This window comes from Gorilla gorilla, chromosome 19 (assembly GCF_029281585.2).
Source record: "Gorilla gorilla gorilla isolate KB3781 chromosome 19, NHGRI_mGorGor1-v2.1_pri, whole genome shotgun sequence".
In the NCBI taxonomy this organism is placed as follows: domain Eukaryota; kingdom Metazoa; phylum Chordata; class Mammalia; order Primates; family Hominidae; genus Gorilla; species Gorilla gorilla.
In genome coordinates, this window is record NC_073243.2 from 100888161 (window position 1) to 100913484 (window position 25324).

Below are 25324 nucleotides of genomic sequence, written 5' to 3' on the forward strand. Positions count from 1 at the left end.
CAATAATGATAAACATAACAAATAAGTTAGAACATGACAAATCCTATGAAGAATTCAATAGCACTTGAAGATAAACAAGAATGCTGGCTTGGGGTGAGGGTGTGGTTCCAAGTGCAGTTTTAAACGGTGTGGTTAGAGTCACCTCACAGAGAGAGCAGCAGTTGGGCACTATTGAAAGAGCCTGGGGATGGCCTGGCGCGGTGGCTCACGCCTGTAATCCCAGCACTTTGGGAGGTTGAGGCGGGCGGACCACGAAGTCAGGAGATCGAGACCATCCTGGTTAATACGGTGAAACCCCGTCTCTACTAAAAATACAAAAAAATTAGCCGGGCGTGGTGGCGGACGCCTGTAGTCCCAGCTACTCGGGAGGCTGAGGCAGGAGAATGGCATGAACCCGGGAGGCGGAGCTTGCAGTGAGCCGAGATGGTGCCACTGCACTCCAGCCTGGGCGACAGAGTGAGACTCTGTCTCAAAAAAAAAAAAGAAAAAAGAAAAGAAAGAAAGAAAGAGAAAAGAAAGAGGCTGGGGATGTAGCCAGGTGTCCCGGCACATCTGTGACATGAATGAGTTTTTCTGTAATCAAAAAATTAAGTAGAGAAGATGCCAATCCTTCGATCCCTGAAGAACGCTGAAGCATAAAGTGTAAAAGAAGGGTATTCCTGCATGAATCATGCTCTTTGTCCATATACATGCAAAAGTTTTCAGATGCAGCTTTGCTAATATAGCCTGTGTGTTAAGTAGCCACTTTATTTGGTTTCTAATTTAAATTTTAAAATTGTTCCCCAAATCAAAGGGCAGCCAGGAGAACATGCATCTCAAAATACACAGCAAAAATATTTTGCATTTACTTATAAAAGATTAAAATTTTCTTTTGATAAAAAGAAGAGTAAAATGTAGAGTGGTTTTGTTGTTGTTGAATCAAATACCTAAATTAAGCATAACGTGCCTTGGCCTCACACGTTCTGTCTCTCATGTAAGAGACGTTCTTATTTCCACGGGTCTTCTGAGATAAAACTCCTTATGTCAATTCTTCCAGTCTCTCGTTTCGCTTCTGATTCCTTTGAAATGTTTAGAGCATATCCCTATTAAGCATAATTTTAACATTTTGTGCATCATTCCTGCAGCCCTTTAAGACAGTGGTTAAATTTAATAAGTCTAGGGAATGAGGATCACTCTAATGCCTTTTATTTCTTCGTGTGCTTCATCCATGAGGTTGTGGCATATTTTATGGAGAGAAATGTCTAAGGCACTCATTATGAAGTTAAAATCACCTTTCCAAAATTCTATAGTTCGAAAGAAATACATTTGGATTTTTATTGGTAGGATATTAAAGCAAATACCGGCAATCAAATATAAAGCAAACACTTATTTTTTTCCGTTTCCTTTTGTATGCCTTAATTCAGTTTGGTGCGATTAATTATTAGCAGATACTTTATATGAAAAACATGTTTTGGTGTAGGTAGGGAAACCTTACACTGTAAAGCAAAAGTGGTGTCCTTTGCTCTTTCAGATAAGGAGACAAGGAGGCATCCAGCTCCTGGTGGACCTGTTGGATCATCGGATGACCGAAGTCCACCGTAGTGCCTGTGGAGCTCTGAGAAACCTGGTGTATGGGAAGGCCAACGATGATAACAAAATTGCCCTGAAAAACTGTGGTGGCATCCCAGCACTGGTGAGGTTACTCCGCAAGACGACTGACCTGGAGATCCGGGAGCTGGTCACAGGTTAGAATCATTATTAAATTATTATATTATGTCTCAAGATAAACTTTCCATTATCCAACACAGAGGCAAATGTACTAATCAAATAAATATTGTGGTGTTCTAATAACATAGGCGGTCTCAATATGTGTTTTCAAATGAGTAAACAACTGAAGAAAATGGTATCAGATGTGACATGCATGGATTCATATTCAATAATCCAGTAAATGTAATCCTCACTAAAATTCTGTGATCATAAACAGTTTTTGACAGTGGATTTAGAAGTAGTTGAGCATCGTACAATACCCAGGGCTCTTTATTAGAATAGCATTAATAATCATTGATCAAAGGACAAGGTGTGTCAGTTTTTGCTAATAAGGTATACTGGTTTCTAGTGTGGTTAACAACAGACGGCTTATCCTACTTAGCAGTTAATTTTTTAAATGAAATATTCATGTCTATTAAAAGTCACAATTATTACATATTAAGGAATTTTCAAAAAGGGAACATTAAAGCTTTTTCATGATTGTAGAACTTTTGGGCTTAGTAAAATGGAGATAATTATAGTAGCCACACCATAGTCGTGAGGTTTTCATAAATGAGACCCTGTAAAACATTTGGCACATATATGGAATACATGTAAACACAGTCAGTGTTAGCCATAAGCTGTCATCCCTCCCTTTTAAAATGTGCAGTGTTACTTGGAGTACTAATGGCCCAGGTGGCCTCAATACAGCTTTCAAATAACTCTGCTGCTTACTCATCTTAATCAGGCTCACTGCCGTTCTAGGTGATATTTGGTTTTCAGTTCATCAAAAAGTACCCCATCAGCAAGTATTTAGCAAATGGATTGCATAGTTGACTGTCTAAAAAGATCTTTTAATCATCTGTGATTCTGTCGACCTTCTGTCTTAACTCTAAAATTTCCTTGTAGCTATGCTGATGAAGTAGATGAAAATGTGTTTTTAAAGAAAATACATTATTCAAGCTAGAGAGTCATAAATATTTGTCCAGTCCTGGGTCAAGACTCCCAACTTTCGTATATTTTCTTAAATGTACACTCTTTGAGATTATTGTCACATTTCTTTCTCACTCTTGGTTGTATTAGAACTAGATGTAAATTGGTTTTTTTCTTTTGTTTTTTCTTTCCATAACTAGAAAATCATCTTTGTGGAAAAAATAATAATTGTTAAGAATTGCCGTGCTACTAAAGCAATGTTTCACACCAAACTAATGTGGGGAGACATGACTCAGGGAAAGTAAAAGTACTTTTATCTACACAGTATGATATCTATGATAGTTTAGGGGTGAGTTATGTAACTGAAAATATTTCCTACCATTATGGTTAGGAACACCGTTCATCCTTATATTTGTGGGTTGTGCTTAAGTTGGAACTGCCTGCAAAAGAAAGAGCTCAGTGCATGTGATGGGGACAGGAGGCTTCCGTGCAGTAAGACTCCACCAACAGATACATGAAGCCACGAGAAATGAAGACCAGCAGAGCACCTTCTGCGTACACCGTATGGATTCATTTATGATTTGAAAAGAATTGGATTTGACTAGAATTTGAATTTGCTCCAACACAAAATTCATTGTGTAGAAGAACCCCTCTGTGGTGGCTTCCCTGATTGCCAGAGAAACTCAGCCACATGCCAAAGGTTGAGATGAATGATGGCTTAAAACAGAATGGAAATGCCATACCCCTGACACATGACATCTTCTGCAGCATGTGTCTTATCCTGTGCTGCCATTTGAAGCAGCTGTAAAGGAACTGACCGCAGTCTACTCCATTGCCTTCGACATTGCTTCCAACAGCTTCTGGGTGTCAGCCGTTCACATGTGCCTGGGCAACATCAGAAATTCCTATGTGAGCCCCATTTGGAAAACCAAAGGCATAACCTCTTATTTCTTTTCCTGGTGAAACGCAGGCTGTAGGAAGGATGCTTGCTTGATGTATGGAGAGGCTACACTCTTATTCCACTTCTTTTAAGAAGAAGGAGGTTTGCACCCACTGTCATGTCTTGACCCACTGTGTTTTCATCAGCATGTGCTGGGGGTTTGAGGCTCTCTGTCTGTCTCCTCCTAGAAGAAATGCTGTCTTTTGCCGCGATAGCCACATCCGTTAAGATGGACAGTGGTTGTTACTTCAATAGATGTTTTCTGCCTTTCTAGAGCATTTTCATGTTGTGCTTGGCTGAACTTCAGGCATCAGTTTCACCTTTCTCAAAGAAAAACATATCAGAACATGTTGACAAGCTGAACTTCATGGTTTCTGAAGTTGCCATCATGGATTCTTTAGAAAATCCACAAGCCACTTGGCCAACCTTCCACTTTAGTAAAGGAAATTGGAAGAGAGCATCTAGGAGAACATTCTAGTGTGGAAGGAATTGCTACTGTAAGCCAGTCTAGTGATTGGCTCTAGACAAAGCCTTCTGAGTTTCCTTACTGACAGAAACCTGAGGGGGCCTGGAAACCTGCAGGACTCAGCTGACATCTGCACAGTCATTGCCTCAATGATGTAAAGCAAGCCAAAGCCAGCCTCACTGCACAAAGCAAAACTAAAATGAGGCAAAAGGAATTCACCTCAGAGAAAGCATGGATTCTGTTGACCAAGCCTTGGATGCCCTCAGTTGACCACACAGTGCAGCCAAGGAGATGTCTACACCAGTGCCCCCTACAGTGGTGAGGCTCTGCTCTGAATGGTCAGGAGTGTGCAGCACTGGCTGCTAAGTATTTAAAGCGATAGGCCTGACAAACATGTCTACATTTTGGGAACTTGCTAGATGAGCAGCAAGGGAGTGGATGACTCCAAGAGGTGGAGTAGGGTACAAGAAGAAAGGCTGATTTCATGTCGTTTGTCGCAAGGAGCCGCCACAAATCTGTTTAGGAATTAGGTCAGGTATCCATGCATGAATTAAACAAAACAAAGATCTAAGTGTAAGAACTATACCCCTTACTTCCTTTGCAGTTCTCCCGTGGATCTAATACAGAGCTCAGCAAAGAAAAATGACTTAGTATGTTACAGGAGCCCCTCCAGTACAGGGGAGTTTTTTCTGGTCACTTTCCTACCTATTATCTCATGGATGAGAGCAAATGTTGAACAAAAAATTACAGGGGAAGGCAGGGTGAGGTCTCCCTTTGAATTTCTTACTTATTTGTAGACTAGGATATATTATAAACAAATATTCAAAAGAACAATTTTAGTGATTTTTTAAAAACTAAAGCACAGTTTATAAACCAGATTTTAGATTAGACCTAGCTGTATATCCAGAAGAACCTATGATGTCAAGAGTGCCAAATTATAAATAAGAAAGAAATGATCTTGCAGAGTTTTAAATTATGTATTGAATATTGCTTGGCAAACAATTTGAACAATGATAAAGAGTTAAAATTGAGATATTTACATGCATTTACATTCAACACATAAACATGCATGCTGAAAAAAACAGCTGCCTGTTTGCACGGCAATATCTCTTCACAGCAGAATATATTTTGCTGCCTGCTATGTCTTGCAATAAATAATTTTCTTCCTATGCAATAATTACTATGAGATGATCATGATAATTTTATTTAAATCCAATCGAAGCTATTGTATGCTAGCCATTGCTTGAAAAGCTCCGAAGCAAATAAACTTTGATTAGAAATGCTGCACGTCCTTTGGGCCTGACTAATATAATTTTTCTCTCTCTAAATATGGAAATAATGGACCAAAATTTTGAGTATGCCCAACTAAAGATTTCAGAATGCTTTACAAATCATAATAAAACGGTTTTTTATTAAACTATAGAACTTAGTAAATAAGTTTCATTTTGGTGAAAGCACGTGTCTTGAGAGCTCTGCTTCTCCAGGAGCACAGTGTCCGTCCATCTGATGCTTCGCATATCCAGATGGCCTTTCCTTTTAGTTAAGGAGTCAGGCTGAGGACTCAACCTTGTCCTTCATTTCAGGCATCATTAATTCCCTCCTTTCTCCATAGAAGTCCCTTCCAGAATCTTCTGTCTTCAGGACGGATTTGGATATTGCTCTCCAGACCTGCACAGCAATCCTGGATTAGAACTTCTGTTTCCAAGATCCTATGCCCTCTTCTCTCTTGTTTTTCTCTCTCATAAGTTCCTGAAAAGGGATGCTTAGGAGATTAAATTCTAAAAAAATAAGTCTTTAACCCTCACACATGAGTGATGTTTACTAGATACACAATTCTAGATGGAAAATTCTTTTTCTCAGGAATATTTTCTATAATTTAATTTTAACCTTAATACCATTAAATTCTCTTGTGATATATCTAGGTGTGTGCCTTTAAAAAAAATCATTGAACATTTTCAATTTAAAGAGTCATGACCTTCTTCAGTGCCAGAAAATTTTCTTCTTCTCTTTTAAAATAATTCTTTTGTCTCCATTTCCTCTGTCCTCTCTTTCTGAAATTAGTCAGATTTTGAGCCTCTTGGATTATTTCTCTTGTATTTTCTTATGTAATTTGGAGCCCTTTGCCTTTTTATCATATGTTCTGAAAGAATTCGCTGATATCCAACATTTATTTTCCCCCAATTTTTCTGTGACTTCCATGCTCCCACTACCAGGGGCCCAAGAGAATGTCATCTCTTTAAAAGAAAAATTCTAAGAATTCTCTTTTGTGTTTTTTAATAGCTCCTATTTTTGTTTTATGAATGTAAGATATTTTTGAATTTCTCTAAGGATATTAGTTAGAACTGAAGTTTGTTTTTATCTCTTTGGCATGAATTATCTCAATTTTTTTCATTGTCAGCTTTTCTTTTTTTATGGTGGGCTTTTTCACTGATTTTGCAGGCTTACTTCAAATCTGTGGTGGTCTTCAAGTTTTCTGCTTATTTTTAAAATAGTGGAATGGAGTTTTTCTGAGCTCTCTGCATGTCGGTGAAGCTTGTTCACAGTGAAGCTTCACTTCAGGGCGAATGGGTGGGAGGGAACTGTTGCAGTGGGGAGTCTTTTAAGTGTCTTAATGAGGAGGGTTTTTCTCTAAGGCCCAGATATCCTCAGTACCTTTTTGGTTCTCCCCATCACAATCCATCTCTTTGGAGATTCTTCTGAGTTGTTTATTTTGTTTGTTGCCCTGGAGGAAGGGGACAGTACTTTCCTGTCTGCTGGGTATTCTTTCAACCTAGGTGGAAGTGGAGAATGAGAGGTGACTACTTCCTTTCAATCACCTCTTTCTAGCTTGTCTTCCCATTTCTGCACCCCAGGTGCCTGCCATCTCTTGAGTATAAATCTTTCCTAGTGTTCCACCAGGACAGTTAGCCACCTCCCTGGGATAGGGTCCCCTCTGTGTGTATCCTGGGCTATGCTGGCTTCTCCCTGAGCTCCATGTGTCAGCTCACCTCTGGCTGTTTTGTATCTTACAGAAATGTGATGAAATTTCTTGTCTGAATTACTCCTTCCATTCTCTTCTCTATTCCATTACGTCCATGGTAAATAACATCTGTCCTGTATGAGTTCAGAACTCATACAGTGAACTCTGAACAGTTTTGAAGATTAAACAAAGTGTAAATATGTTTACAGATATTATCTCTGTTGCTGACAGAAGCCAGGCTGGAGGCCTTCTTTACGGTCAGCCAAGTGACCTTGCTAATTTAATAGAAGTTCAGGTATAGCATTAATGAAGCACCCTGCATGAAAGGAGACACTGGAGCAGAGAGGATGCATTTATCCCACTAACATCCCCAGCCTATTTTTCCTTCACCCTCTTTGTTATGATCACCCAGAGGCATAGCCCCTCTCCCCAGAGCAGGAGCTAAGTAGTTTGTCAAGAAAGCTCTTCTTCTATCTTGATGGCACTTTTTGGGGATCACCTGGAATTCCTGGTGGGCAATTCATATATTACACCAAGAGGCACCAAAAGGGGTCAGAGGAGCAAATTATTTAAACCAAATTCAGGGTTACTATGTTCCCAAGATTTAAAATTAAGTCCAGTTTTATTTCTTATTCCAAATAATGTCCAGGTACGTTGTCCAACATAGCAAATTAGAGGTTCTGTGAGAAGATTAAACAACATCCCAAAGATAAAAATGAATACAGACATTTCAGTAATGAAATGCCAGCAATGTAGATGCTTCAAATTTTAATATAAACCCTACCAAATATCAAATTCCCATGGAGAAATTAAAAATCAAAGTTTAAATCCACTTTCATGTTGAAGTCCAAATACATTAAGGTTCAAAGGAATTAAAGTCAAAAAATCAATACCTCTTGCCATTGTGTGTTAAAGTTCAAAATCCACAATTCTTAAGTTAGCTGATGTGTAAAAATCATCTCCCAATTTTTTATCCTGCACAGTCTCAGCCAGGGGGATTCTTGTGCCTCTATGGGGCCTGGGTCCTTTAGCAGCCTGAATTCGGGGCTGCCTCACACTGGAATTGGCCACATACTTTCAGGACCTCAGAGGATGCAAGATTGCATTGTCAGTTCTCCCTCCTCTCACTGTTCAAAGGTGTGAACAATGGTCCCTGCCCATCAAATGTAGCAAGCAAGTCATTGTGACTCCCTAAGGGAAAGTATCCCAGGCACAGGCATGTTCCCAGAAGCCAGCCCTCACCAGGTTTGCCTAGGGTGTCAGTGGAGTTTGTATTGGTCATCTGTGGCTGTTTTGACAGTTCACCACACATTTAGCAGCTTAACACAAGGAAGATTGATTTTCTTACAGTTCTGGAGGTTACAGGCCTGACACAGACTCACCTGGCTACAATCCAACTGTCACCGGGGCTGTGTTGCTTTCAGGACGCTCTAGGGGACAGTCCATTTCCTCGCCTTTTCCAGCTTCCAAAGCTGCCCACATTCTTTGGCTCATGACCCCTTTCCACTGCCTTCAAAGCCAGTAGCATTGCATCCCTGATGAGTCCTCCATGGTCACATTTTCCTCTGATCACTGCCAGAAATGATTCTCTACTTTTAAAGCCCCGTGTGATTAGATTGCGCCCACCGGGCTGATCCAGGATTCTCTCCATGTTAGTCTCCCCATTTTAGATTCTTTACCTTCATCCCATCTGCAAGCCCCTTTTGCCATGTAAAGGAGCCCATTCATAGGTCCTGAGGAGTCAAATGTGGACACCTTTGGAGAATGATTATTCTGCTCCCCACAGTGTCTGAGGGAAGTGAGCGCATGGAGACCCCTTGGATTTAGTCGGGGGATGCCAGCCTGGTGTTGTGTGGCTTTGAGAGTCCATCATCTGTGGACTTAACCTGAATTGGGAGAAATAAGTCCAGGCAAAGGTTCATTCTGGCATGATGCATTTCCCACTTGAAGGGAGATTCCTCGATTCCCGTTGTCTCTTCTTTGGGAAACTGGAATCACAGGAATTGTTGCCACCTTGCAACATTTAGATACTGGCAGCAGAGGCAGCGCCTGTCTCCAGGTGCATCATGGTTTGACCAGGGAGGCAGAAGCACTGTAGATGACATGGAAAGGGGGACTTGTTATCAGGATTAGACCTGACGCCACGGTGAGAGCTGGTGAAAACGCCTGTGAAAGGCTTTGCCGCTGTGTCTGGTAATGGGCCTGCAGTTGACACGGGCCAGCAGGCAGCAGTCAGAAAGAACAGCAGGATGTGAAGCAGGGGAAGCCAGAGCCAGCTGCCACTCATGGGGACAAATGGCACCCCTCTTTTGCCTCTCGCTAGCTGCAAATCTGCCACATGAGTGATACACAAAGCTGCTGCTCTTTGCCACAGAACTCTGCATGATTATTCCTGGCCAGGACCTAGGGAAGTGGAAAGAGGGGATGTGGTGGGAGCTGTCAGAGCTGTGGCCTAAAAGGTGGAGCAGCAGCAGGGGGTACGTGCACACACTGCAGCAGCCCTGATGCCCTCTGCCCGCGGCGCTCAGAGCTCAGCACTGTGCTTCACTTGTACCTGCCAGGCATCCCGCAGATGTCTCCATGGACAGTCTCAACCTGCAACCAAGCAGGGAGGGAAATCCTGGGAAGCATAGTTGCAGTTCAGCTGGGGTGACACAGCACAAACCCACCACTCCAGGTCTTATATGAGGTGGTTTCTTTCCCTTCCTATGTAATGGAAACCTTTGATTTTGGATTTCCTCTATGGGAGCCAGGTGTCTTGGTCCAGTGTCCCATGAGTGTGTTCTGTCCCATGACAAGCCTTCCACTGTCCTGTGGTTTGTTAGCAGGTTTTCCTCAATTCTATGGGGCAACAGTGATTTCTCTGCTTTTTTGATGGAATTGATTTGCTCCCCTATCCCTACGAAGATTGCAAAATCACCCTCAACAGACTCCTGAATTGAAGCTGCTCTTGCCATTGGGGGAACCTGCTGCGCCTTCAAGCCCAGACCTCTGCTGTGTGCACTGCAGGCCACGGTCTCTGCTTGCTCCTGCTCTAGGCCCTGAGAAATGCATTTTTCCAGCACTTCTTTTTACTGCTGGGATGGGATGTCCTTCTGGGATTCGTTTTCCTCTGCTTTCCTTCTGCAGATCTCAGGAAGGCTCAGTTCTCTTGAACCTGCTTCCTAAGTTGGACACTTTGCTTTTTAGCACGTGGAAGTGTAGCAGTGTTTGCTGAAATTGAATCCTGCCTGCCTTCTACTTTTCCTTTGTTCTTGAACCTGAAAGCATTGCACTAGAGGCAATATGCTTTTCTACCATTCTCTTCTAGATTCTAGAACAGGGCTTGGCAAGCTTTTTCAGTAAAAGGACAGATAGAAAATATTTTAGCTTGTAGGCCCTAGGTTTCTGTTACAACTACTCAACTCTACCTGTGCTGGATGAAAGCACCATAGATAATACATCAACAAATGTGTATGGCTGTATATTAAACTGTATTTATGCAAGCAGGTAGCTCAGGCCATAGTTTATAGAACCTTCTATTTCATACTATCTTCTGCAACCAAGTTCTAACAGAATAAAGAAGAAGGCCACATTGTCACCTCATTACTGCTAGGGGTTGGGTTGGAGGTCAGACTCCAGGCCTTTTAGCCACATTGGTTTGCTCACACAGAATGCCAGATGCCAGAATTCAGTAGACTTATCTACCATGGCACAGGCAGCTGTTGGATCAGGGCAGCTTCCCTTCTCCTCTGCCAGCCACTAGGGCACATCTTATGGAGACCAGGGGAAGCAGAGTTCCTCATGGCCTTTCATCCCAAAGGGGAAGAAGCTCAGAGCTGGGCCAAGCCCTGCACGCTTACTAGTGCCTTGGACAAGTTCCTCTACCTCTCAGGGGAAGAGCAAGTGAGGGGCTGGGAGAGTCCAGTGTTACAGTAATTGTGCTCCATTCGCAGTAAGGAAACATCAGGCCTGGGGAAGAATCCTTCCCAGTACATTGCTGTTAATTCTGATGGATCAATGACGGGCAGAGGAGATAAGTATTTGGTCTACATTTTGATGGCAAGTTATCTCCTAACCAGCTTTGTATCTCATGCATTCTATGCTGAGACATTGCCCGTTCTTGTCTCCTGTCATTTTGACCATTTTAGGATTATCTCTTCACAGAGGCAAGCCCAAATCATATACACAGGCAGAGGGCAAAAACTTACAACCCTCAGCACTGTTCTGATTCCTAATTGCTTCCCCAAACAGACTGACTGTAATCCAATGAGGAAATCCACACCTTTAACTTTCTGTATACTCCACCCTCAGTCCTAGAGACAGAAGCCATTCTGTAGACTGTGAGTCTCATTCATCCATTCATTAAACAAATTGCTGCTGAGTGCCTACTATAGTTAACCCTTGAACGACCCAAGAGTTAGGGGTGCTGACAACCCCTAGAGCTGAAAATTTGCATACAATTTGGCTCCCCAAAACTTAATTACAAATAGCTTACTGTTGACTGGACACCTTACCAGTAACATAAAAAGTCAATTTACATATATTTTATGTACATATTATATACTCTATTTTTACAACAGTGTAAGCTAGAGAAAATAAAATGTTATTAAGAAAATTATAAGGAAGAGAAAATATATATGCACTTTATTAAGTAAGAGTGGATCCTCATAAGGTCTTCATTCTCATCATCTTTGCATTGAGTAGGCTGAGGAGGAGGAAGCAGAGAGGTTGGTCTTGCTGTCTCAGGGGTGGCAGAAGTGGAAGAAAATCTGTATATACACTTATCTGTATATAAGTGTACCTGCACAGTTCAAACCATGTTGTTCAAAGTCAAATGTATATGGAAGTGAAGTTTAGGTGCTTGGGATACAAGGAGTAAGGACCCAGGCACCTTACAGCCATAGACCAGCCTTCCTTATGATATGGCTTTCTTCCTAATGGTCAAGATCATGGCACCTGTTTTTCAAGGAGCCAGATGGAGGAAGGGAGAAAAGAAGGAGCAGCATTGAGAGGAGTCTTGGCATTTCCATTGATTCATATGTAGAAGAGTGAGCTGTGTCAAGACAATACGTGAAATTTCATAATCTATTAACAGAACCATTGTGGGCTATTAGAAGCTTAGAACTCATAGACCTGCCCTCCTAACGCTTGTGTCGTAGTGGACAAGACAGACAATAAACTGAGACAAATAAATCTGTAATTTCAGCATGTGACAAGTGCTGTGAAGAAAAATCAAGCAGGCTAAGGAGATTAGAAAGGGATAGAAATTTACTACTTAGAATGAAGTTTGAAGAAAGGAAAAGCCCCAGATAATGATCTGTTAAACTAGAGGAAGTTTTGTCTCCCATACGTGAAATCTGGAGTTAAGTGTTCCAGGGTGATAACGCAGCTGTATCCCATAGAGTCTTCAGAAACCCTTCTAGCCATATGGCTTCTTCCAGCCATAGCTCCCCCTTCCTTATGGGATGGCTCTCTTACCAGTGACCAGGATGGTGACGCCAATGTCTCAGTGAACAAGACATTTCCATATACAGTATTTGTTTTTAATTTTTAAATTTTATTTATTTTAAAGTTCCGGGGTACGTGTACAGGATGTGCAGTTTGTTAAACAGGTAAATGTGTGCCATGGTGGCTTGCTGCACCTAGCAACCCATCATCTAGGTATTAAGCCCAGCATGCATTAGCTATTTTTCCTGATGCTCTCCCTCACCCAACTCCCTGACTGGCCCCAGTGTGGGTTGTTCCCCTCCCTGTGTCCATGTGCTCCCATTGTTTAGCTCCTACTTTTAAGTTAAGTGAGAACATGCAGTGTTTGGTTTTCTGTTCTTGTGTTAGTTTGCTGAGGATAGTGGCTTCCAGCTCCATCCATGTGTCTGCAAAGAAATGATCTCACTCCTTTTTATGGCTGTATAGTATTCTATGGTATATATATACCACATTTTCTTTATCCAGTCTATCACTGATGGGCATTTGAGTTGATTTCATGTCTTTGCTATTGTGACTAGTACTGCAATGAACATACATGTGGATGTATTTTTATAATAGAATGATTTTTATTCCTTTGGGTATATACTTAGTAATGGGATTGCTGGGTCAAATGATATTTCTGGTTCCAGGTCTTCATGGAATCACCACATTTTCTTCCACAATGGTTGAACTAATTTACATTCCCACCAGCAGTGTAAAAGCATTCCTGTTTCTCTGCAGCCTCACCAGCATCTGTTGTTTCTTGACTTTTTAATAATCACCATTCTAACTGGTATGAGAAGGTATCTCATTGTGGTTTTGATGTGCATTTCTCTAGTGATCAGTGATGTTGAGCTTTTTTCATAGGTTTGTTGGCTGCATGAATGTCTTCTTTTGAGAAGTGTCTGTTCATGTACTTTGCCCACTTTTTAATGGGGTTGGTTTTTTTCTTATAAATGTGTTTAAGTGTTTTTGTAAACTCTGGATACTAGACCTTTGCAGATAGATAGATTGCAAAAATTTTCTCCCATTCTGTAGGTTGCCTGTCCACGCTGATGATAGTTTCTTTTGCTGTGCAGAAGCTCTTTAGCTTAATTAGATCCCATTTGTCAATTTTTGCTTTTGTGGCAATTGCTTTTGATGTATTCGTCATGAAATCTTTGCCCATGCCTATGTCCTGAATGGTATTGCCTAGGTTTTCTTCTAGGGTTTTTTATAGTTTTGGGTTTTACATTCAAGTCTTTAATCCATCCTGAGTTAATTTTTGTGTAAGGTGTAAGGAAGCGGTCCAGTTTCAATTTTCTGCATATGTCTAGCCAGTTCTCCCAGCACCATTTATTAAATAGGGAGTCCTTTCCTTGTTGCTTGTTTTTGTTAGGTTTGTCAAAGATCAGATGGTTGTAGATGTGCAGTCTTCTTTCTGAGTTCTCTATTCTGTCCCATTTGTCTCTGTTTCTCATAAACAGTCTTTTTAAGGGAGTTGTAGTTAGTTGTGCTATGGTAAGATTAGACTGCTAACATTTATATATGGGTAAGTCAAGCTTATACCCCTTCTTTATTACCTTTGTCACAGAGTAGGAATTTGCAGATGCCTCTAGAGCTAATATGTCACATTATTTCCTGTGTTTTACATTCTTATTGTTGTCCAATATGCCTAACCTGAGAATCCAGGTATTCTCTGCATTTCTTTCTTGTGGACCAAGAAGAGATCAGCGTACATTTATGAACACCCACACTTACCGGTCATAGTGCTATGTACTGTCCAGTCTATCATTGCCTTGAATACTCCTGAGGTCCTGTGAGGTTGGATGTAAGGGGCATGCTTAAAGTCACAGCTGGTCTGTGGTACTTGTGTAGTCCTTGATTTCCAAAGCCAGTCTGCTTTACACCAGTGATTTTCCAGTTTCTCCAATCATAAGAGTTTCTTTGGGGGCACTTGATAAAACAATACATATTTCTGGACCCTAGATTTTCACGATAATAGCCTGGGAATCCACACATTTAGCAATACCCTCTCGTGGTTCTTAGGATCATGCATGTTTGAGAAACTTTCTACTTTCACAGGACCAACAATTACAGCAGACTGCACAGGGGTGGAGGATTAGGAGACACGGATGTGTTTTGAGAGACACCAAAATAATTTGACGCTAATGGTAACTACATTATCCAATGAAAATATATGGCCCATTTATCACTTTTTTCAAATTAGAATGAATTTGAGGTTACCTCATATTACAGTGTGCTTCCTCAAGTGAGAGAGAAAATAAGTGGAATCGCTTCCACTGGATATAGAAGAAATTTCCTGTACCCCCCTCTGACTTACAGCCAGCAGTAAGCAACTGTTACTGATGGAAGTGTTAACTGGGGTGGAGCTTGCATATATTATAGTCCTTTACTTCCCTATGAAACCTTGTGAAGTTTCATCAGAACCTTCTGTACACCGATCAGAGAGTGTTTTGTGAGCATGATCCGTTTTACATTCTGCAGCAGTAAAATGTTGGATGTTCTTGAACCGTCTGAAGTTGCCTTCAGTTTTCATCTCCGTGATCATTAGGGCTGGTGACGTGAGATGTATCTGTGCTTATCTCTAATTACATTTCAGAGCATGCCAAAATTGTATAAAGGCTTAAAGGAAAGTTTTTCTGGGTCTTTGTGCTTTGTTTTGTATTTGCCGAGATTGAAATGTACAGCGCATTTCCATTTGTTAGGTCTGACAATGCATAACTGATTTGTGGCTTTACTTTGCAACTCACGAGTTACAAGTTAATTAGAAACACTTTTCCCTAATTATATTTGAGAGTTTGCTCTATTTGCTCTACAATTATCACAAAAATTACATTAACTAGTGTTAACGACACAACATAGCAATCCCCACTGGATCCTGGAGGAGAGCACCAAATTATATAACGTCTACATCCCTTGCCCAACACCTGGTTTCCTTTCCAACAGATGTTTTTGTTTGTCATTCCTGATGAAACGTTTGAAATAAACTTCCTTTTTGGTTATCCCTTAGAGGATGAAACTCAGCCTAGTGGAGGAGAAGCTTCAGTTTTGCACATGCAAAACTCTTTTCACTTAGCAACTCGCTCTTCCATCATGACGGCTGTTGTCTTTGCCATCACGGCAGCTGTGTACATCAACTGTGTGCCCTCCCCAGGGAATGCCCAGAAGAAGAATCTCTGTGAAGTGGTTTCCTAAAATAGGAGCCTGTATCATGAGGCCTGTAATCCCAGAGAAGTCAGGAAATGGGACTGCTTAGAAAGTGACCTTCTTGTCTTCCTTCTTTCTTCTCCAGTTCACAATAGATGCCTGAGCAGCACTACAAGGTTGCTCAGTCAGGGTAGACAAGAGCATATGGAAATGATGTAGATGTGAGCTCTGTTCTCCAGGAGCAGTCCATTGAGTTAGGGAGAGGGAGATAGAGAACTGTTCTACAAGAAAAGCATGGAGAGAGGGCCAGAGGAGCTTAGAGGAGGAAAGAGAAACTTCAGTTGAAGAGATCAAGGAAGACTTTATGAAGAAAGCAACATTTGAAATGGGTTTTAAAGATGCATATGGGTTTGGCTTGCAGGTAATGGGAGCAGGAGAATAAAACATGGGTCAGAAAGGTTACAGGGGCAAACTCTCTTTGCATGCTTCTTTAATAAGAATGGATTGAGAACTGAGTCATCCGTGTGCATGCAGGGGTGGGCATGTGTGTTCTTGCACACCTGCTCAGACTCAGGCACAAGCACTCCTGCGCAAAGCAGCTTCCTTCTGCATATCTGCTTGCCACTCTCCTTGCATTGAGTCCGAGTGCTGTCGGCTTCAAACGGTCTGGTCTTCTCCTTCCATCCATATTTGCCTTTTAATCTACAATTCTTCTAGAAGTTAAGGGCCTTTGGGTGGAAGGAATAATGAGGAACGTGCTTGATAAGTTTCTACATAACTTGATTCACTTCACACAAAAATTGCTAGGGGCACACCCAGAGTCAGCTGTGACCTCGTTGATGAGACAAAATAATTCCACAGACTCTTAATTCACAATAGTGAACAAGGATTAATCTACTATGCAAATGACAGTCGGCCAACTTAAAAGTTAGGACATATTTTCAGGCAATTTAAAAACCATGGAACCTTGAGCATAAAAGTATTCAGTACTTCAAGTACAGCAGTCTATAGCAAACACAGTTAGCACTTAAAATTATGATACATATTAGTTAAAAGAGCTGCTTGCCCTACATAGTATTTGGCTTTCACGCATGTTGGATTTTTTTTTTGAGAAAATGGATTTTAATTCATAAGTGCAATTCTGTTTTCAAGTGGCATACCTGCTCTGTTCACAAATTTATTTTCTGAGGCTTATCTGTGCAGTTAATTAAAAGCAAACATGAGCATGCGCTCTTATCTGGTTTCCAGATATACTTAACAGTGAACCACATTTGCATTCACAGGTATCAGTAGAAAAAAGGCTACTTTCATTTCTCACATTTTATGTCAAATGATTCTTTTTAGATTAGAAAGAACCGTCCCCCATCCTTTATTCTTAAAAATTATTCCCCTCCATCGTTAGTGAGAGGCAGTAATATGCATGGAAATCTAAGACTGCGAGATACTGATTTCAAAGCATTCAGAAACACTTTTATTAACAAAAAGAAGTCTTGGACATTAACTTTAGCGGTTTTTGTTATGTTTCAGTCTTTGCCTTTTAAGTGAGTTTGCAGTTTTGAAGCAGATGTTTAATTTTATATTGGTTCTACGCATGCTCGTGGTAATGAAAGAAAAGAGTTTGAGAGAAAGAGAAAGAGGGAGGGACAGAGAGAGACAGCATGAGCGAGTGAGAAAGAGAGAGAGTACACAAAACTAGGCCAGGCGTGGTGGCTCAAGCCTGTAATCCCAGCACTTTGGGAGGCCGAGGCAATTGGATCACTTGAGGTCAGGGGTTCGAGACCAGCCTGGCCAACGTGATAAAACCCTGTCTCTACTAAAAATACAAAAAAATTAGCCAGGCACGGTGGCAGGCACCTGTAATCTCAGCTAGTCAGGAGGCTGAGGCAGGAGAATCACTTGAACCCAGGAGGCAGAGGTTGCAGTGAGCTGAGATTGCACCACTGCACTCTAGCCTGGGCAACAGGAGCAAAACTTGGTCTCAAAAAAAAAAAACAAACAAAAAAAGAGACTAAATTGATTTGCTCTTCTTTAGCAGTGGGGCCTTAGCTGCTGGGTATCTGTACCCGCTAGCTGGAGAGTGTCGATGCCATCCTCTCCACTTTTGACCTTGGGGCATTTTCTGATCTGTGTAATCACTTATGCACAGCCAATCACGTGCATCCTTTATTAAGGACATGTATGGGTGGAGGGGCATGTTAATATGCCTTACTTTCCATGCCTTTTTCAGGAGACTTCCTAAGGCTTTGTTAAAGTAACAGGAGATAGAAATTTGTATTTAACACACAGTTGTAGTTATGAGATGAACATGGATCATTTAGGATTTACAAGCAGTCTATCAATTTAATAATTTTCTGCAAAACTGCCCTTGCTATTAACTTAGTTATTGAAGTGTATAAACACAGATGTGAAATTTTTTTGTCATGTATAAACTTCACATTGAGCATGGCTAGGTATTTATAATTTGAATCTAATGAAAATGGGATTGAAAAGAAGGAAATGATCAGGTGATCTCAGAAGGGCAACTCTCCCAAAAGCAAACACTATGTCTGATTAGATAAGCCACATGCTTAGTGAATGGAAAGGAATATCTCTAAAATTTGCTGATCCAACCTCCAAATACCAGGATCTTACTAAAATTCCCTTTACCTCCAGGGGGCTCCCTCACCATCTCTAGGTAGCTTTCCTAAAGCTGCCTGCCATTAGGGCTGCAATGTAATGAAACACAATCTGAGTTGCTATGGAAACAGCTATATCTATGCAAATTACCTTTTAAAAAATCATTAGGCCACAGAAAGTCTGTCAGTCATATGAAATTTGCAGGGACAACAGCCCACAGCTACCCTTGGCATTGCTTCTCCCCGTTGACTGTTGCCAGTTTCTTTTGCTGTATCTCTTTTATACAAAAATAGTATTACCCAATCCTTGGGGGACATGGCTAGTAGTAAGAGTTGCGGGTGGGAAGTTGAGGGCGGGAAGTTGAGGGCAATCACCCGCAATTAAGAGTTTTGAAGCCATCGTGGGCAGTGGAAAAGCTACCTAGACATGGATGGGGGAAGAGAGAGGTTGAAGTTGAGGCAAATTTACTTAAAACCAAGTGTCTCACATCCATCCCTCTCCTCCAAAAACTAAGTCACTAACTTTACTTGCACACACAGACATATATACACAGGTGTGCACACTCTTAGATGTGCACACGAAGGTGGGTGCATGCGAACATACCTGTGCAATGTAGGCATACCCACACAGACCGGCACATGCAGGCATGAACATACATGCCTGGGTGTGTGCATGCACACACTACACACATACACACCACACACATATACCACACACACTACACACATACACACTCACACACACATACCCCACACACACACCACACGCCCACACACACCACACACACACCCCATCCACACACACCCCACACATACCACACACACCGCACACACCCCCCACACACACCCCACACACACCACACATACATCACGCACACCACACACACCCACACACCACACACATACTACACACACACCACGCACCCCCCCACACACACACCACACACATAGCCTCCACACACACCACACATACACACCACACACATCCACGCACACACGCCACACATAACACACACACACACATCCACACACACACACCACAAATAACACACACACACACCACACGCATACACCACACACACACCACACAGACACACACACACATACACACGGAGCCTCCTGGGTTTTTGGCCATCACACAGCCCTCCCTACCATCCTGCTCTACCAGACGCAGTTCCATACTGGAAGCACTACTATCCCCGACTTCTTTATGTATCTGTTCTATACACTGGGCTTGGCAGAAACTTCCACAGTGCTTTTAGAGCTTGCAGTTCTCTCAGCTGATCACCGTGGCTCCCTGGGGCACAGCCTGTGTGCTCTGCTGGTTGTCGCCATCTCACCTGCTGCTTCCCGGGCAAAGTGGCCCCACGTGTGTCTACCCTGAGCCCCCAGGAGACTGCAGCTATGAGGTAGTAGGTAAGCCAGAGAGAAAGAATGGCTCACTGCCCCTTGCATTACAATTTGTACTAGAATCCCTGAAGAGCACTTCTTATACCCCAGGCATTACAGAAAGAGCTTTTCCCACCTTAGCCTCTTTCCCGGGAATTGAGATGTGCCTCTCTGTTGCTGGGCTAAGGACGAGTCAAATAATGGCTCCCACTCCAGTCCTTGGGTCCACCCTCCCCGCCACTGCACCCTGCTCATGGTACCCACTGGCTGGTTTGCATTCACATCAGTTCCCTCCTAGGAGCTTTTCCTGCCCCACCAGTCAGCCTCTGCCCAGCCTGCCTAACCTGCCCAAACACATCCCAGACCTCAAGTGCACAGACTTGGTTCTTCCCCAGAACCTCCGGGCCCACATACTAGTAGACTCTGTCAGCTCCACATCCTCAGGCAATGGGGAGTGCTCAGCCCTGTCTGAACTCTGAAGAGGACAGAGACATCAACTCAGATGGGAGCTAGCATCCCTGCTACATGGGAACTCTTTATAGGAGTTGCCAGTTGGCATCATTAGGAGTGATGTATTTCAGTTGGTTCTCTAAAGAGCCAGATCACATTTTCACTGTTTTCTACGAGGTAGCAGGATCTAGAGAGTGTTGCTCAGCTAAGCCCTAGGGCAAATATGGAAAAGAGATCAGTGTTACAGACCCTGTCCCCAGCAGGATAGGTGAGGTCCTTCTTCACTCTACATCCTGCCTTGTGGGTCAGGGACATGAACAGAGGAGCCCATCTGCTTGCAGGGACCATGATGCTGAGACTCTACAATATGTGAGGCACATAAGCCTTGCTTGTGCTTTCAGTGTGTGAACCTTAAAAGTGAGTTCTCAACCAATCGCTATTACCTTTCTTTCTTTAAATGCTTTAAATATTAACCTAGGACTCTGCTTCCAAAATAACATATTACATTTAAGGCCACATGACCCTTGTATTAGTCTGTTTTCACACTGCTATAAAGAACTTCCCGAGACTGGGAAATTTATAAAGGAAAGAAGTTTAATTAACTCACAGTTTCACATGGCTGAGTAGTCCTCAGGAAACTTACAATCGTAGCGGAAGGCCAAAAGGAAGCATAGTGGAGGAGAGAGAGAGAGCGATGGGGGGGAAGTGTCCCACTTTAAAACCACTGGATCTCATGAGAATTCACTCACTATCACAAGAACAGCATGGGGGAAACCACCCCCCATGATGCAGTCACCTCCCACCAGGTCCCTCCCTCAACACGTGGGGCTTACAATTCGAGATGAGATTTGGGTGGGGACCCAGAGCAAACCATATCAACCCTGCTTTTATTGCTAGTTACAGAATTAGTGCTCTAGCCTCAGTGATCCCTCAATGAAGGTCATTGCTGTGAGTTATTTCTTCAATGAGCAGAGACTTTTGTTTATTATTTCCAGCAAATAAAAAGTGTGTCATTGTTATCCCCATGTTAGGTTGAGAAGGAAATATTAAAAGGTTAATGTAATAAGCACCAAACCAAAAGTTCTTCCATGTTTACATAGCATCATTTTGGAATACAAATACCTGCTTTCTCCAAGCCAATTACATATTTTTTTAAATATTATATAATATCCAGGGTTATCTATTCTGAGAGTCATTTAAGCCTTTAATAAGAGGGTTGAGCTGTCAATTGGTCCTCAGCCCTCAAATTTACTAACTTTTAGAAGTGGAGGTCAGAATATAATTTTTTAAAACCACATCTCTTATAACAAATATATCTCCTGTCTCCTTTGTGAAGATAACTACAAATGGAGACATTATAGAATGTCAGGGTTAGGTACAGATAAATATGTGTATTTAGTCCAGGCATAGTGGCTCATGCCTGTAATCCCAGCACTTTGGGAGGCTGAGGTGGGTGGATCATCTGAGGTCAGGAGTTCAAGATAAATATGTATATTTAAAGGCATGGTTCATATTTTCTGTGATAACCTTGTTTTAGGAATATAGTACAGTGCTCTGTTTTATGTTTTTTTGTTTTTTGTTTTTGTTTTTTGTTGTTTGTTTTTTGTTTTTTGTGTTTGTTTTGAGATGGAGTCTCACTCTGTCACCCAGGCTGGAGTGCAGTGGTGCAATTTCGGTTCACTGCAACCTCCATCTCCTGGGTTCAAGCGATTCTCCTGCCTCAGCCTCCCGAGTAGCTGAGACTACAGGGCACCTGCCACCACGCTGGACTAGTTGCTCTGCTGTATCTTTAAGAATAAAGGCCCATGTGATTTGCCTTGAAATGTGTCCATCCAAGAGAATGTAGGCAACTGAAATTGAGAAAAGTTAGTCAAGCCATGAAAAATTATCTGCTCGTTGAACATACCATCTTCATAATTAAGAAATAGTTGTAAAATATATGCACTGCCATCTCAGTGGGGTAATTTTAAAGAAGAGTTTTCTAGCTATAAGCTATTGTCGTTCCACAGTATCATAAAGATCAGTAGGACATATGTTTTTCTAAGAGTTAAATTTCAATATAAGGCGAAGAATGTATTGTATATGTCTTCCTGGTACACTAAATTGATAATCATCATTACATTCTTTGCCAACTTAAAATGATTCAATGTTGTGAGTGCCCTGAGTCTAATTAATTTTAACAAAACTATTTATATACCATAAATTTCCAATTATATATATACTTTTTAAAGAGTAAAATTCTGCTAGGCTCTACTGATGTCTTACATCTCAAATTTCTCAGACCTCCGTAACCACCATTTGCCTCATTTTGTTAGCATCATCTTCCATTATGACGCATTGTTAATCATACTCCTCCTACCAGGACTCATTTCACAGATTTTCCATTCAAGTTGTATCATCTCTGTCTCTCTATCACCAACATTAACCTATAAGGTCCTTAAGAGTAGGGGAAGTTTCATAGTCATGATTGTTTCCATGATGTTCAACCCAGCATATCACAGGAGTTCAATAAATCCCTCTTGGACTTATTTGGTGGAAACTATATTCCAATTTTCCCCACATTGAGCTGCATTCCCAGGCTTCAAGAGTATTCCTCAACTAATAACCACTGTTGTGTTCTCCTTTTAACCTACTGAGAAAAAGGCTTAGGTCAGTAGCAGACTTACTGGTATTCACTGATGCTCATCCATCTTTGATTTCGTAGTAAGACTTGCTTAATGTGTGAGTCATCATGGGTGACAGTATGTTAACACATCTATAAAGAATACTTGAACACTATTGCAGGAATAGAAATGGGCATTGAGAGATCCCATTTCTATCCTAAACAATATAAAACCAGCTAGAATCCTAAGCCAACTTTGTGTCTTCTTCAACTCTTCCTTTTCTATTTCTTTGCCTTCGCCAACACCACTGCCAGAATATCAGTAGCTACCAGGAACCAACAAGTATCATCTTGTATACATTCCTCTGGTATAAACAACTTGCTATAGTATTTAAATTAATTGATGCATGTTTTCTTGCAATGGAATTGAGGATACTTTTTATCTGACAATATGATTTTGTCATCACAAATCATAATTCACCTAAGGAAATAAATGGCACTGCTATCTAATTATTGCCATAAAGAACAACTTAATATCAAAATGGCAGAGGTTGTTTTTGCAATATATTATTCAGAATTTAGATGGATGATATAAATTTCCATCTAACTTGATCCATGTAGTTTAATGAGAGTATTTTGTAGATCTAATTATCTGTGAACAAGACCAAAAAAAAAGTTCCTCAAAATTTCACTTCCTTTAAATATTTTTTTAGTCTCCAGGAGGTGATAGGTAAAAGCTTCTCTTAATAACTCACAATACATATATTTTATACATATATTTTGATTAATTTTTCTATATTAAAAAAATTCTGGAATCACAAATAAGGAGTGCCTTAGAGTCTTGTATAGGCCAATAATTTTTTAGCTGTTTTTTGTCCTTTCTTTCTGTCTAAGAACAATGGGTGTCCTGACTATAGACAGTGTTAGGTATCACCATGTTATAGATACATAGTAAGAAACTAAAAACCAAATGCCTTGAATTTTATAATTGAATATCAGTTTTCCTATCTAGACACCTAGAAACAAAAGCACCAGGATTTCCCTTGAGGGTAAAACACAGAATATCTAAACCTCACTCCCTTCTTGGGGCCTTACCATCAACTTATATAGTCCCTGCTGAGAACCTAAGTGCATTGGAAATTGTTGAGGTGAAATAAGGGATGTAATACTCATGCATCTTTGCAGGAATTTATAAACTCCATCTGTTCATAACATTCAATCACAAGATTATGTACCTGGACCTCATTAGCTCAGCTCCCAGAAGAGAGGTTATATTTTAATGTTATTACTCTTACTCTTATTAAGAGTTTATGTAAGAAACTTACATGAAAAACATATCAGCAAATCCTACAAACTTGGACTTTTAGATGCTGTTATGTCATTTGTTGCTAAATCTGTGGAGGATGGGACAAACAGATGGTTGTTGAGTAGGGCAGTGCCATGAATCCCTCCTGCAGGATAGGAACATTAATCTGAGAGCAATGACATGATAGATTGGAATAAATAGCCAGTTGAGATAAACAGAGGGGGTGAGCACAGTCAGGTTATGGTTGGATTTTTAGCTAGAAATTATGAATCAGTCATGACAGTAGAGCCCAATTCAGATTTTGCTGGATCTTGAGTTCCCATTATTGCAAGTTAGGATAAGGAAACCAGTCTTCACAGAGTAAGGTGGTTTGGAGAAAGAGGTAGAAGCTACTAGATAGATCAATAGGATCTCACTCCATGAAGGAATTCATCTTGTTTTCAACTGTATCAGTGCTTACATTCTCAACCTCCAAACACAGTAAAATGGATAAACTTGGTAAAGTGAATGGCTAGAGCTTTGCATCCTTAGACTAGCGACAGAGACAAGAGTTTGCCATGGAAACAGTGTGTGAATATTAATGTCCATTGTCAACAACAAACATGTCGGTGGCTACATGTTTCCAAAGGCTTTTTACACATTGTGTTTATAATCGTCAAAGCTTGCTCTCACCAAGACAGAAGATGGGGGAATCATGTCAGTGGGAAACAGCAAAAATAGATGTCCCCTGGATTTTTAAATAGAGGATTCATTGTAGAAAACAAATGAATTAAATGATACCATGAAAAGAGAAATACAGGTGTCAATAGACTAAGGGTCACAAAAATGATAAAAAGAAGGAAAAATAATGATATTGGGCATCCGTATTAGTTCTGATAACTTCTCAGTTCTTTAGCGTCTCTACAGCTCTGCAACTTTTAGTAGCTTTACTTATGTGTTCATTCCCATGCATGACCCAACTGGGAAATAAAATAACAAAAGAAATGAACTGGCATTTCAAAAAACAACATTCAAGCAGCTACTACACTCATAAGAAGGTTAATTAAAAGGAATGCCCATGGGAAGGAGATGCCATGTCTGCTAGTAGATCTCCAAAGACAAGAATGATTGCTGGCACCCAGGGTTGGTGAGGGGCAGCAACGCACACTATTGGGTGACAGTGTCAAGAGGATGATCTTTCTGGAGAGCATTTTGGCAATATACCTCAGTATTTAAAATGTGTAGACTCTACTCAGCGGTCCAAGTTTTAGGAATTCATATTGAGAGACTATTAAGAAGCATCTTTAAAGCAGATGAGTTAATATATGGAAAGCATTTCAAACACTCTAGTACATAGTAAGA

The 25324-nt window shown here is 41.1% G+C and overlaps 1 protein-coding gene across 4 annotated transcripts in view; it reads left to right on the forward strand.

The window, feature by feature from the left end:
* The window catches only part of CTNND2 (catenin delta 2), a 928369-nt gene that overhangs the window by 699800 nt on the left and 203245 nt on the right, over positions 1 to 25324 (forward strand). For all 4 annotated transcript variants that reach the window (XM_031003315.3, XM_031003313.3, XM_031003314.3 and 1 more), the window contains one exon: positions 1511 to 1724. In XM_031003315.3, coding sequence (XP_030859175.3) covers positions 1511 to 1724 — 214 coding nt within the window. The remainder of the gene's footprint in view (positions 1 to 1510; positions 1725 to 25324) is intronic.